Raw genomic sequence first — 14,779 nt, 5'->3', positions numbered from 1 at the left:
CAACTTGACGAAAGCCTTGCCAACAAGATGGCGATGCTGGCTCGTGATGCCTTTTCTTGGACCCCATATCAAAGAGATGGTGTAGTAGAACGGAATGCTATGGGCAGAAGCATACTGGACGCGTCTTAATACGCTGAGTTGTCTGCCCTGATTTTGAGTTTCTCGTTGAAGGCGGGCCGTTGCGGTGTAGAATGGTGTGGTGGACTGCCGACCCATTCGTGGCCTTCTCTATAGCTTCGGCCGAGAGAAAAGAATCAAGAGAAGGGTTGGTGTGGAGATGGATAAGATATGGCTGTTGGTTCTCATCGACCGTCCAGTCATTGTCAGGTTGAACTCTTGCGGGAAGGGAGGCGCTCACACAGGACGTGGATAGAATAGGAGACCGGTGTGAACGGACTTGTAGCGCAGTGTACCCAGAAGATGCAGAAGAGAAATCAGCCCCCAAATGCAGTACTTTTGAGAAGGCTGCGAGTGCTCACCGCTCGCACTTTGAATTGGAAATCGGGATTTCGCTCAGTCTTCCAGGCTGTGTCGGGCCGAGAGAGGAGGGGTTGTCGCTGCCCTACTGATTCAGGACAAACGTTTTGGTGCAGGCCAACAAGTCAAGGAATGATCAGCCCGAGTGTGTATGTGGGGAAGATCTCATATGATTGCTCAAGGTCAAAGGTATGCTATTGTTGGCGAAGTCGCTCACGCCTAGAAAACTTGTCCACCGCGGAGCAAAGGAGACGCCGACCGCCATCACCATCACTAATCGACGATCCATAGGGTAGCATCGATCTGAGCTTCTACCAAAGTTTAAACTTCCTGCTAGAGATTCCAAAACCCGAGAGACATCCTGCCGGCACCTAGGGAGCCAGGACCCAGGACCCTCGTCCTCGAGACAAGCCGCAGACAGACAGAGGACAGGGCAAAGGAGTGATAGCTTGAACGGGGTAGCAACCACCAGCAGTCTACAGAAGGAAAGATGAGACGGAAGTATTCCATTTCCGACTTGCAGCTCAACTTCCCCTGTCATCTGCACGATGCAAGAGGGGTCGTATGCGCGCTAGGCGCTGTCCTATCGATGATGCGATGACTCTGGACACCGATAGCAGAGGTAAGTCGTCGCTCGGGGGAAAAAAAGGGATGAAAATCAATCCTAACATTTCAACAAGCTTTCGTGACCAGATTCAAGAGAATCGTTTTGAAGGAGAGAATCCGAGAGACATGATGAAAGACAGACCTGCGACCCCTGAGGTGATTCAGCGATGCGACCATGCTCTCCACATCCACTTCTGTTGGTTGGTGTCACACGGACCACTGCATATATCGGGGCATGCATTCAACCCATGCACCCGGCTATTGTTTCCCATATAAAACTAACGGGGATGTCATTTTGTGCATGAAAACCTTCAAATCGGTAATTACCGAATAGACGGTTATATAATCAACCCAATAACCCCTAGACAGTCTCTAATGAATGGAAGCATCTTTTTTTACCCCATAAGTGGTGGGCAAATTGACTGCGTGACAGTTATGAGCCCAGTACCTCATGGTGACAATTACCAATTGAAAAACCGACTTCCAGAAGGGAGCAGTTCAGACTTATGCCATAGACAAGGGCACTCAATTGACGAAGTTACCGACCCATGAGACTTTGGCAGTCAAGTCCACCAAACAAAACATCAATTCCAATCACACAAGGCTGAACGTTGAAGTGTTGAAACATTCAATCACAAAAGAACTTCTGGTCATCAATTCATATCATCAACACTTATCAAAAAATCACAAAAAGTTCATCTCAACTCAGGGGGACTTACCACATCTGAGGAGTTGAACCCAGGACTCTTAACTTGAACCTTATATAAGTTCATGCTCGACCATACCACTGATACGCAGCCAGGAGGGTTGGAATTACGAAACGGAAGAGACACCTAGTTGCTCATTTTATGCCTCTGAAAGCTTCGGGCAGATAAGACGAACAGGTGGTTCACTTTATAGTCTTCGTGTAACGGAACCGATAAGACTTTTTACAAATTGCGAAAACTCCACAACCCTGAATTGAACCCACGAAGGGGAGCTTGCCAGTCTTACGGTCCTTGCGAATAGCTACAAGTTGGGTGGCTAGACCAACTACACTAAACGGCAGGTTCATTAGACAAGGGGGGCGTCTTGCGTTTTGTTGAGAATTGAGGCGTTGAGATTGGCTATATACCCTCAAACCTCTAGGCAACAATCGACAAAATCACCAACTTGAAACAAGAAGTGTCTAGTCACGAACTCAATCTTGGCCACGGCGAAAAATCAACTGCACAACGATCAGAAGAGAGAGACCAGTTCTCTTTTCAAGAGAGATCATGAATTCAACTACGGAAACTGCAAAATACACACAGCGGCTACAGACTGACAGCGACTGGAACCACTGGTTCAACAACTTACAGATGCTGGCAAACGTTCATGAAGTCTGGGACTATGTGAATCCAAAAGGAACCAAGATTAATACTAAGCCAAGATTGGAATTCCCAGACCCAAAAGACCTCAGACAAGAAGAACGAGCAAACTATAGCAACGTTATCAGCTATGGAAAAGCTATCTATCAAGAAGAAAAAGACCAATACAACCAGGTTCGGCGAAGTCTTCTAGAAATTCACAGTTGGATCATGAACACTGTAGCAGCCACTTATATCAGCCAAGTCAGCAAGGAGCAAACAGTCAGGGATATCATAAAAGCTCTTGAAAAACAGCTAGCGCCAGACAACTTTGGGAGACAACAAATGGTATTGGAAAGATATAACAAGCATATGCTATCAATCAAAAGAGCAAAACTTGGAGGATGGCTCATAATCTATCGAGAAATCATGGATGAAGCCCAAACAATCGGAATCCCTGCTCTCAGCGATCCAGTTACTCAAGTCTCTGAGTTCTTGAAAGCAGTCAAGCAAATTGCACCAGATTACTACACATCTGCCTCTTACGACTTCACAAAGCGATACAAGGATGACCCAACCTACAGTTCGATCAGCAAGACTGCTGGAATTGAGCAAGCTAACGATTTCCGCAGTTGGGTGAGAACTTTCCACCCAGACTGGCTGAATGCTGCTCCATTAAAAGACACGAGTTTCGCTACTTGGCAAGGAGAAAACGAACAAGGAATAAAACAGGGGGCAAAACGAGAGCAAAAGTGTGCAGCTTGCCCAAACGAAAGTCACCGATTTGTTGATTGCAAACATGCCAACCCTAAGAAGCGAGGCCCAAACTATCATGAAGATAATCCAGAAAATAAGAAAGCACTGGAAAGATTGAATGAGTATCTCCAGAAGAAACCACACTTAAAAGAATAGTTGAAAAACTACGAAAAGGGGCAAGCGATCAGCAGTCTCAAAAGTCCCCAGATCGAGCAACATCTTCCTCAAACTGGAGAAACACTACACAATCATCATCCCACTATACTCAAGAAGTGTCTGATGGAGAAGGATCACTCTCATCTTTCGTCACTATCGTCAATCAAGGAGAAGCAAGTCTCTATTCAGGATTCCCACTGTCAGACAGTGTGATAGTAGACTCAGGAACAGGATTCCACATCTGCAACGACTCCTCAAGACTTCATGATCTCGACTACACAGTCACAAAAGACTTCACCTCTGGAGGAGGAGATGTACATGCAATTGCGAAAGGCACAATGATCATCAAACCAAACCAAGGCGGCAAATCCAACAACAAGGAGATCAAAGTCAGAAATGTATGGCTTGTGCCTGGATACCCAACATCGCTCCTTGGGACAGAACCGCTGAAGCAAAAAGGGATCATCTTTACAACAGGAATACCGGGTCTTATCGACTCAAAAGGCAGACTTCTATTCAAAACACCAAACCGATATGGTCAATACATTATTGAAGCTGGCCCAGCTCTGCTGAACAATACCTCGTTCAGCAATACCGAGAAGACTGTGAGATTCAGCCCAACCGTAGAAAGGAAACCAACCAAAGGTTTTCAGTCAACAAGACAACCACTCCCAACATCATCAGCAGAAGCCAAGTTGTGGCATGAGAGACTTGGTCATCCAGGCGCTGAGGGACTGGAACAGCTACTTAAAACAGCTCTTGGGATACAGATAAAAGGAATCACAAAAGTGGAATGTGATGCCTGTGCTGTTGGGAAGGCAACTCGCCAAATTTCCCGCAGAAACCCAGACCATTGGCCAACTGCTGTAGGAGATTATCTATCTCTCGACTTCTTTACACTTAGCAAAGCATACAATGGGGAGAAGGTGATCCTGCTGGTCAGCGATGGCTGGTCAGGGTTCTTCTGGATAAGAACTCTTCGTACTCGAAAGGAGGGACTACAAGCTATGACAGAATTAGCAGCATACCTCGAGAGACAGTGCTTTATCAAAATCTCTATTCTACGCCTAGATTGGGAGGTTGCTTTACGCAATGCGTTTGAACTATGGGCAGCTGTGAATGGATATATGATTGAAAGATCAGCTGAGTACACTGGTGCTCAAAACCCAGCAGAAAGAGCTGGAGGTGCTGTGTTTATGATCATGAGAGCACTTCGATTTCAATCTCGCTTTCCTGAATTGATGGCACCAGAGCTGGCAAAAGCAGCAGTTTATCTGTCAAACAGATTGCCTCGAAGACGCCACAAGTGGCAGACACCATTGGGGTTGGTCAACACTTGGCTGAACTCTCATCAACAGTCTACCCACAAGAGGGCTGAAAAGCCACAACTAGCACACTTGAGGCGATATGGCTGCAGAGCTTACCCCTTGACACAAAACTACAAGAGAGGAATAGAAAAGTCAAACAAAACTGCGCCAAGAGCTCATATTGGCTATCTATGTGGTTATGACAGCACAAATATCTACAGAATCTGGATCCCAGCAATAGGAAAAGTCATGAGAACTAGAGACGTTACTTTCGACGAAAACACGCTGTATGATCCAAGGATTGAGGATACCAGCAAGTTAAGCCAAATGGAACTTGAATTCCAGTTCACAGAAATGGATATCCCATTCACAAATCCAATTGAACAAGACCTAGACACAGCTGGCTGGGATGGAGAAGATTTCAGCGATAATATTACCGGGCCACTACCCGCCTCGAATCCAGCCGCTCAAGAAACAACACCGGCAACACCGATGCAGGAGAAAGAATCAGGGGATTTTCAATTACCTACACCCACTTCTCTATCACCAACAGTACAGCTGTCAGATTCTCAAACAACTGAGGGGGTGAGGGAGACTCCAGAAACTCCAGAAGTATCGCCAACTCCAGAACAATCGGATCAAAGTGAGACCATAGAGGAAACCTCAACAGACCGACTCGAACTACAACAGACACCAGTCATAGAATTGGAACCAGAAGAAATCATACCACAAGATTCCTCCACAGTAATCCCAAACATAGCGAGAAGGGGAAGACCTCGTGGCAGCAGAAATCACAACATCTACAATCGATCAGCCCCTCTTGGTCAAACAAATCAACAGCCACCAGAAGCAACAAGATCATCACAAAGACTGAGAAGAGCAAGAGAATCCCACTTCACACTGCAATCTACGGATACAGTAAAAGGAAGAGATCAATGGGATGCATCAGCAGATGATTTAGGCAATCCACACCAAAAGACACTTCCACCAGTTCCAAAGAATTACAGTGAAGCGATCAAACACCAATACAGTCACAAATGGATTGCTGCAATGAATATTGAGAACAGATCACTATGGCAAATGGGCACGTTTGAAATGATTGATCTTGGCAATATTGATCAAGACACTCAGCGAATTATCCCATTGAAGTGGGTATTCACATATAAGGGCAGCAAAGGATATCTCAAGAAGTTCAAAGCGAGGATCTGTGTTCGAGGAGATCTCCAACCGACAAATGAACTAGAGACCTATGCCTCAACGCTTGCTGGTATATCGCTGCGAAGTCTCATGGCAATTGTGGCGAGATTTGACTTAGAGACTCTTCAATTGGACGCAGTCAACGCATTTACACATGCCACAATTGATGAGGAAGTCTATGTTTGGTTTCCTCCAGGATTCAGACAAGAGGGATACTGTCTTGCCCTGCGAAAAGCACTATATGGATTGAGACGAAGCCCACTGCTATGGCAAAAGAATCTGGAGAGATCATTCAAGAAGCTTGGCCTTATCCCACTCCAAGAAGATGACTGTATCTACACCAATCAATACTTCATAGTATTCCACTTTGTGGACGATATTGGGGTTATATACCATAAAAAGCATGAAACCAAAGTAAAAGAAGCAGTTCAACAACTCAAAAAGGAGTATGAAATGAAAGATATGGGAGAATTGAGTATCTTCCTAGGAGTCAGAATAATAAGAGAACGAAAAACCCGTCAACTATGGATGAGTCTCGACAACTATATATCTAAGGTCACTGAAGAATTCAAGATCAGAACCTCAACCAAGCGACGCCAAACACCTATGGCAATAGATAACCTGGTCCCAAGTCCTGGTCAGGCTACGCCAGAGGAAATCAACTACTATCAACGGAAGGTTGGATCAATCAACTATGCTGGAGTGATTGGCAGACCAGATATAGCTCGAACAAGCTCGAGACTAGCAGAATTCCTATCAAATCCATCTTCTGAACACCAGAAAGCAGCATATGAATGCTTACAATATCTTGAGGACAACAAATACCTCGCTATCGAGTTCAACTGCAAAGGGAAAGGAGTCCTCTACTGCGCCTCAGACGCTTCATTCGCTGATGACTCTGTCACTCGAAAAAGCACTCAAGGATATGTGATGATGCTATTCGGAGGTCCAATTCATTGGAAAGCAGTCAAACAACGAAGAGTAGTCACTTCAAGCACAGAAGCTGAGCTTGCTGCTTTGACAGCAGCCACAAGAGAATATATGGCAACCATTCGACTCATGGAACAATTGAATCTCCAATTAGATGATAAATACATCATGCAATGCGACAATAAGCAAACTCTTCGACTATTGATTGCTGAAAGACCCCAAGCGACTAGCAAATTACGCCATATCAATATCAACAACTTATGGCTTCGCCAGGAATTACAGAAGGGATCAATTGACTTTCAATGGGTTCCAACCAACGAAATGGTGGCAGACGGTATGACTAAAGCAATGCCAGCCCAAAAACACAACCACTTTATCGCCCAATTGGGTATGGCGAATATTGAACATTTGATCGAGAAGAACGCAGTATGAATCTGGAATTTGGTAGTAAGTATACGGAGTTCTGAATAGTATCATTTCTGTATTTGAATGAGAATACAGAGAATCAACCTACAACAGGTTGCCTCTCTGAGGGGGTGTGTCACACGGACCACTGCATATATCGGGGCATGCATTCAACCCATGCACCCGGCTATTGTTTCCCATATAAAACTAACGGGGATGTCATTTTGTGCATGAAAACCTTCAAATCGGTAATTACCGAATAGACGGTTATATAATCAACCCAATAACCCCTAGACAGTCTCTAATGAATGGAAGCATCTTTTTTTACCCCATAAGTGGTGGGCAAATTGACTGCGTGACAGTTGGTCTAAACTGGGGAAAAGCCCCGAGCAGCGGATTCCGTGGGAAAGACTTGCATAAGATCCTCATTACGGAGTACACCATGATGCGCCCTAGGATTCGTTTGAATGATTGGGCCAGCAATGGCTCTAACCACAAATCGAGTTACGTCTTGACATGGCGTCTGCAAAGTTTTGCCGACATCACATATGACTTGCTTGCTCGCACTTGAATTCCCAGCCGGCGTATTTTATTTCTCTTTAAGCCCTTGCATTAAATGGCTCGCTTGTCTCTCTGATGCATGACCTAGGCGCGGCTGTTTGAGACGCCTATTCCTATCCTGTGCTAGGATTCGACAGACTGTCTTGGTGGTGAAGGCAAAGACAACGACATCGATGATTTTGGTATGTATTCGACCTTTCGTTGGGTCTCGACTATCACAGTCTACTTTCTGGTTTCATAGTGGTCACAACTAACAGAATGATTAGTTATTTAAATTGAGTCAAGTGTGCATCAATCTCTACCTACCTTTGCTGGCTGTTGCTCGTCGTTGTTATGCGCCAAATTCACGTGCGCCGTGGCTTCGGAGCCATTGACGTACCGATACAAAGGGTCGGTCAATGCCGTCCAGCATTCCAAGAGCTGGGGCCGACAACAGGGTCGTTTCCACCGGTTCCGGGCGGTGCCGCGCAATATTTCGGGATTCTCGTTACCGCCAACGGCCACCGGTCGAGTGAGACGTCGTCAAACACCTTGACGGCATTCCTAGTGCTGTCATAGTGCAAGTATAAAGCTTAATAGGCGCATCTGGGATATCGCCTCCGCGTTCGGCTCCAATCGCTTTTGCAGTACAAATGTGCTCAGCAGCTATTCTGGAAGCGAGATTAGTGAGGAACACGTGTGTCTAGCGGGCGATTACCTACCACACACACCCTTTTGAACCAGGGTTATTTTTCTATTCCCCTTCTTTTGGTTTCTTTGGCGACCAAGACGTAATATTAATCTGTCCAATAGGGAGTATTCCAAGATCTACTCAGATCTGGTACCTATGAACGGGAAGACATTCCATTTGTACCCCAAGGACTCGACCACTGTTTGCAGATGGCTTTTTGCGATTATCGGCCTGTGGCCCAACCCTACTGCCTACCTCACAAGTGTCGGTTGGAATCTTTGGTCGCAGGAGTAGGGTATAGAGCAAGCCAGGGGTGCCATGAGTGAAAGAATGGCTGTAGGCCTGGCCAGCCGGTGCTAACATGGCCCTCCCGCTCTGGGTCCCCTCCCCACATTGTCATTGCCGTGGGCAAGACAGGAGTGCCGCTGCTAGATACCCTTGACGGCCGCAAGACCACCCCCAGACCATCAGTATACCCTGATTCGCATGGTATACGAATGATGAGCGCATCGGCTCCCCTGGGATATCTCGGAACGCAGCCGCGAGCCGCTCCCATGCCTCCGCTAACGCTCATCTTGAACTAATCCAGCCCAGAAATGAGGGGGTATGCAACACGCGAAGCCAGCCTTGACGAACGTCTCGCCCCTAGCCGCCAACGCTGGTGCTTCCGCCACAAGTCTATGCGCAGCGCCAATTCTAGGCGAGTCCACGCATCTCGTTGACTAAGTTGTCGGGCGCGGAATGCATGGACTATGCAGGACCTGTTTCCACGTCCCCTTGGTTGCGTGAGAGGCCGCATGATGACAAGGAGAAGAAGAAATTTGACAGCCTCATGAATGCTGTTGTCCAGATATCACGGCATCCGTTCGATTCGAGCCATGCAGGAAACCCTTGCTTCTTTTTAGGGCTCGCCGGCTCACACAAATGCGACAAGTTTGGCAATGAGGTGAAATTGGTCGCTCTTACCATGATATAAATGCTCGTCTCCGGCCCCTTTTGCATGGGAAGCAGAAGACAGGCCCCCCGACAACCCCGAATAACGCGATCATCTCATCACACACTCAAGAGCGCTTGCGCTCGCGTTTTACGCTGCCAATCTCGATACATAGTCAAGATGTTCAACTTTCTCTTCGGAAACTCACCATCATTGCCGTGAGAATAAACTATGCCTCTGATTTAAGCACTAACTGGGACTGACCGATGACCACTCTCAATAGGGACGGAATTCGGCCCTCTGCGAGCACGAGACCTTACGTTATCTCGACCAACCCCAAACCACGCCCATCGGATACTCAACCAAGCCCTCCCCCGAGCCCTCCACCGAACTCGCAGACTCCTGAAAACCCTTCATCCGGATAGCAGTCAACCGGCATGTCTCCTGAGCTTCCGATTCGCAGGGCGTAACGAAATAGGAGAGGGGTTCACGGGTTGCTAGGAAGCGCCAATTTGGACCTTACCACGTAGTAGGGATCAGCGTGGACAAGGGGGGTGTGCTTGTATGATCTCAGGGCCGCGTGACCCCCTCCCAATGTGCAATTTTTTTTTCTGTTGTCGGTTCTCACGGGCAGATGCTGAGAATCCCCTTTTGACACGTTGGCCAATCAATACACAAAGGGTTGCGGTTGTTTGAAACTCTAGTTATCACAACACAAAACAACGGTGCTCAGCTACACAACAACATTATTTCAATCAACCACCTCTGTCGTACACAAAAGTCTGATATTGCGTGAGAATCGTGAATTGTCTCCGTAAACTCTTTGACTTGTCTGATGCTATGTGTCCCATTTGGAGAAACCTCGTCGTTACACCTCGAGTCCCTCTCAAGACTAGAGCGCCAATTTCTGTCCATCTTCCAAATGAAAACTACCGTTCAGTCGCATATGGCCCGCCTTTTGAAATTCCCTCAAAATCACCTGACCTGCTTCTTTGTGCCGGTCGGGATATAAAACTTATTTGATTGCAGTGAATAAGAAAGCATGAGTGTGTGGCTGAGGGATGTGGCTGGAGAAGTGCGCCACCTGCATGACGCTTTCCGTCCCGCCTACCTTACGGCATCAACGTAAGACATGCAACTCAATGCTTTTAGTTTAAAGAGACTACTTCCGAAATTTCGAAGACCTCTTGTTTTTGAGTGAAAGGGACTCGCTGCGCTTCTTCCCTCTCAACTCTCAACTTTGACACTGAAACTTGGGAGTTTGAACAAGACATAGTTAGACACAAATTACTATGTTCATTTCAACACTAACACAACTCCTGCAGGAAGCAACTACTGTTACTTGGCACAAAACACTTAAAGCCACACACTAACAAAGCCTCAGCCCATTTATCACAACCATCCGGGTAGAACTGCCACTACGTCTACCGATTCGATGACGTCGAGGCAAGTTACCTCGTCTCAGTAAAAGCAACAGAAGCCTGGTAGAGAGACGGAACAACCCAAGCCCAAACCTCATAGGTCCGAAGTCCTCTCAAACAAACTAGTCAGGAACGCAACAAGCACAGCAAGATACGCGCAGATCCCCAGCAGGATAGTTGAAGTCTGGGCGCTTTCGAGCCAAACCATGACAATGGTGAAGATGACCGAGAAAGCAATCACGATACCGGCGGCGGCTTGGGTGCTTAGATTGGGGAGGAAGCCCAACAGCACTACCGGCAGCAGCAAAACCACCGCGCAGCACCACAAGAGGAAAACCCTGAGGCGGTGAAGACAGCGGAGCCATCGAGATGTTTTGCATGTTCTTCCTCTCTCGTGTCACTCTGCTCTATCAACTTCTGCTTAAAATTAGTCGCTGCTGGTTTTTTTGTTGTGATGGACAGGGGAAGGGGGGTGGGGGGGGGGGGGTTGATGGCCAAGCGTACCATGGCGGGGAAGTGCCGAAACTTGTAAAACAGCTTTTCAAAAGAGAGCCGCAGTTTATCTGGGCGGGTACTGACGAAGTCGTTTGCGTGGTATAGGAAGGCCATCTCCTCCCGGCTTATCACTCCACTGTTCTTGATCTTGCCGTATCTGAGTCGGTGTTCGATGTCGCCGACTTCGTAGAGCAAGCCGATCTCCTTGTCGTCGAGGATTAATCTCCCTGTGTTTGTAAGTGAATGGGCAGAGCATGGAACGACCTTGGTAACGCTTACGATAAGGCGCCAGAACGGAGAGAATCTCTTCCACCTTGCGGTCTCTCTCTTCGATGTAGCGGGCAGCTGCATTACTTGGCCCGTCAAGTCCTTGTTGCTCCTCGTCCTGGTTCTCGTTTGCGATGTGCAAGTCCAGTTCGAGTAGTTCGCTCTCCAATTTCGTCAACTTGTGCTCGACATGCAAGAAGCAGCGCTGCGAGAGGTTACCAAACTTTCGATGTATCGCTAAGTTGACTGAGTGGTCTTGCTCGGCAGCGATCTGCGCCCATCCTCTCGGATAACGGTTGACTAAATGGTATCAGCAGGCCCAACGAGGTGATGGGAGTGTTGGAAACGATATGTATATGGGTAACCTTCATGACGGTAGATAAGTTCTCTGAGGACAGCTTCCTGAGGGGTATGTGGGTCTGCATTTTGGTGTTAGGAGCACTGTTTTTCTTCCAACCGCAGCAGTCAGTCGGGTTTCGTACTGGAGACGGTGCTCGAGGCCTCCCTAAACGTCAACAAGTTGAGAATCCAGTTGCGTGCTATGGAAAGGCTGTTCCGATTTCGTCTCACTGAGGGCGTTGCCGATGGTTGCGCTTGGCTAGCAAGCCCGGCTTCGATGGTGGTCAAAGGCACGTCTGACATTGTTCTTGATACGTATAAAGTAAATGTAGGAGATGTGGAAGATGCCAGGGTTAATGGCGTAAGACGAGAAGGCCCTCATCTTGTAGATAATGAGGGCAGTGCAGTCGAATCCATAACGCTGACTGTCGGCGATTCAAGAGCCTCGTCGATGGAGATGGGCATGTTGGTTGTTGGACCCCAATAGGTGATGGTGAGGGTGTAGGGGGGAGACACGCCAACGGACAACCAAGTGTCGCGCGCCGCTGAACGGTGAGGTTCCAACCCTCCACTAGAACCACTCGCTCAAGATAGACAGCCGCGGGCCGCAATGGTGTGATGGCTTCTTTGCCTGACTGGCCGCCTTCTTCCAAGTGCAAACGGCCAAAGGCAAGTTCTTGGAGACTCCATGACAGTAGGAGATGAATTGTTAGATGACCTGTTCGAATGAAATGACCGTGTCTTTATGTATCCGATCTGGCCCAGGACGAAGTAATGTTGAAAGAAATGGAAACTACGAGCTATGGACTTGAGAAACAGCAAGTATTTCGGGGTTTCTACGGATAGCAGCCAGTCAGTACTGTTGGACAAGGACAGGGTCAGCTGCAAAACATCATGCAGTGTGGCCTACCCTCGCAGGACACCCCATAGCTTTAGTTCGAAGGTTACACGTCACATCTCCAGGAGAGGATCCATATTTTGACCGGTGTAAAATTAGCGCCTGCTTTACGTGCGAGTAAGAACATTGTTCCTCGCGGTGGAGGGGTTATCGTGGGCTCCCAGTCAAAGAAAGCTATCTTAGGAATATGTCTACTCCACGCCGATGAGATCATGTGTTGGCAAGATGCGAAACACCTTGGTCGGCTCAGCGCGTATATGCTTTCAGTACCAACTAAGTTTCGCTCGGACTACTAAATGGATACACGGGATACCCGTCCTCGCCTAGTCCTGACCCGAAAAGGGGTTGTATGGATACTAACCTGTGGATCTTCATACAAGCGAATGTGGGGTTCGAGATGATATATAGTAGTAGAGCCGTAGAACCGTAAAAGACAAAGCCGAGGACGTTTTTGCTCGGAGAAGTCTAAGGCAAGGTCCTCTGTCAGCAATACCGGTAATGTACGGGAACAAGCGGCCACTGTTGGTCTCCAAAATGCTCGAATGACGGCTGACGGTAGATGTATACCCAATATAGATGTTCGGTTGGGTGCGTAAATATTAGCCTAAGAGAATCAGGCGTTTCTCCGGGAAGAAACCGGGGGCAGGTGTGGAAGAAGAGCGAAAAGAGTGTGTCTGGTAGGAGCCCGGTTGCGCACCAATGACACCGTAGAATAGCCCTTCCACACGCAGTCCCAACAACACCCACCAGATCACAAGCATCAACAGCTAAGCTATGCAAGGCGCCATTCTGTAAAGCGGCCCAAGTGAGGCCGAGGAGGGAGACAGGAGGCTACCTCGTCTAAAAACGCCTGCATACTTATACTGTTCCTCCCATGTGCCGTTGCCCCGACGGACCACCGATTGTCAAGTCCGGAGCACCCGATACCAAAGGTGGTTTCGGCCTTTATTTCTAACGACCAACGTCCACAAGGCCGACTTCTAGCCTGTCCCGTCAAGGCCGATCCGGAATCATCAGGCTCAGGGCATGATTTTCGCCCAGTCCACTCGGACTCATTTCGTTCCCCCACACCGGCTCAGTACTACTGGCTGCATCGAAGCTTGAGTTTTTTTTGCGATTCCAACTGTTGTATTGGTGGTGGCTTGGCTAAAGCTGCAAAGCGAGTGCTTCACCACTGGCCATGATGGTATTCCCATCTCCGAATCCTCACTTGACGAGTGTCAGGCGAGCCTTTGGACATCCAAGAAGGCGATTTCAAATGAAGCTGGTTTTCTCTGTCGTCTGGTTTCATTTTCTCTTTGCTTTCGTTCTCCTCTTTTCGAGGTTTTTTTTTTTTTTTTGTCTTTTCTTTTTATCACCCCCTTTTTTTTCCTTTTTCCTTTTTTATTTTTACTTTTTTTCTCGTCGCTTTTGAGGGGAGGAAGACTTGTCGAGCTCGATTATTCCGTCTCCGAGAACCGCCCATTATGAATAGGCCTAAGTCCAAATTTGCCGGGGTTCGGCCCAGCCACACTTTGGTATATGCGCCAATTGGGTACTTCAACTCTTGCTGCAGAATGGATTCTTCCAAACAGACAGATTCGGCTCCGTGTTGTCCTCCGAAGCCGCGATTCGCAGTCGTCAAGAGAAGTGACAGCAAGGACAAGGATAAGAAAAAGGACTTGGATTGGAAAAATAAAAAAAATAAGAAGAAGAGGAAGAAGGCGGGAAAACAAGAAAGCGATCCGTTGCCGTCCCAATAACACGACAGGGGTATAATCTGCTGGGTTTGCGGTGTGCTGGCACCATGGCACTTGATTAGGATCCCCGATCGGCCCAGACTTGGGGGAAACCATTTCTGGAAAGGCCTGAGGCAGGCAGCAACCAAGGTAAATTTCCAGAGCAGGAAACATAAAATTTCCTCACCTGCTGGCTGGTATCCAAGAGGACCCTACAGAATGGTCTTAGCATGGTCGTGTGTGCGAGCGGTTCGGCGAAGCACAGCAAGTCTTGATTCATTGGATCACTGACATGGGAAAGCCATACTTTATCT

The 14,779-nt window shown here is 47.7% G+C and overlaps 1 protein-coding gene across 1 annotated transcript; it reads right to left on the bottom strand.

The window, feature by feature from the left end:
- Window positions 1–11,039: 11,039 nt before the first annotated feature.
- Window positions 11,040–12,152, bottom strand: CTRU02_201836 (uncharacterized protein; the record flags this gene model as incomplete). Its single annotated transcript, XM_036725190.1, has 5 exons — window positions 11,040–11,165; window positions 11,253–11,470; window positions 11,523–11,810; window positions 11,876–11,929; window positions 11,993–12,152. The coding sequence occupies 5 exons, from the start codon at window positions 12,150–12,152 to the stop codon at window positions 11,040–11,042; spliced, it is 846 nt and encodes a 281-aa protein (XP_036582868.1).
- Between the last annotated feature and the right edge of the window lie 2,627 nt (window positions 12,153–14,779).

Source organism: Colletotrichum truncatum (assembly GCF_014235925.2).
Source record: "Colletotrichum truncatum strain CMES1059 chromosome Unknown Contig_0001, whole genome shotgun sequence".
In the NCBI taxonomy this organism is placed as follows: domain Eukaryota; kingdom Fungi; phylum Ascomycota; class Sordariomycetes; order Glomerellales; family Glomerellaceae; genus Colletotrichum; species Colletotrichum truncatum.
This window is presented reverse-complemented; position numbering and strand designations above follow the sequence as displayed.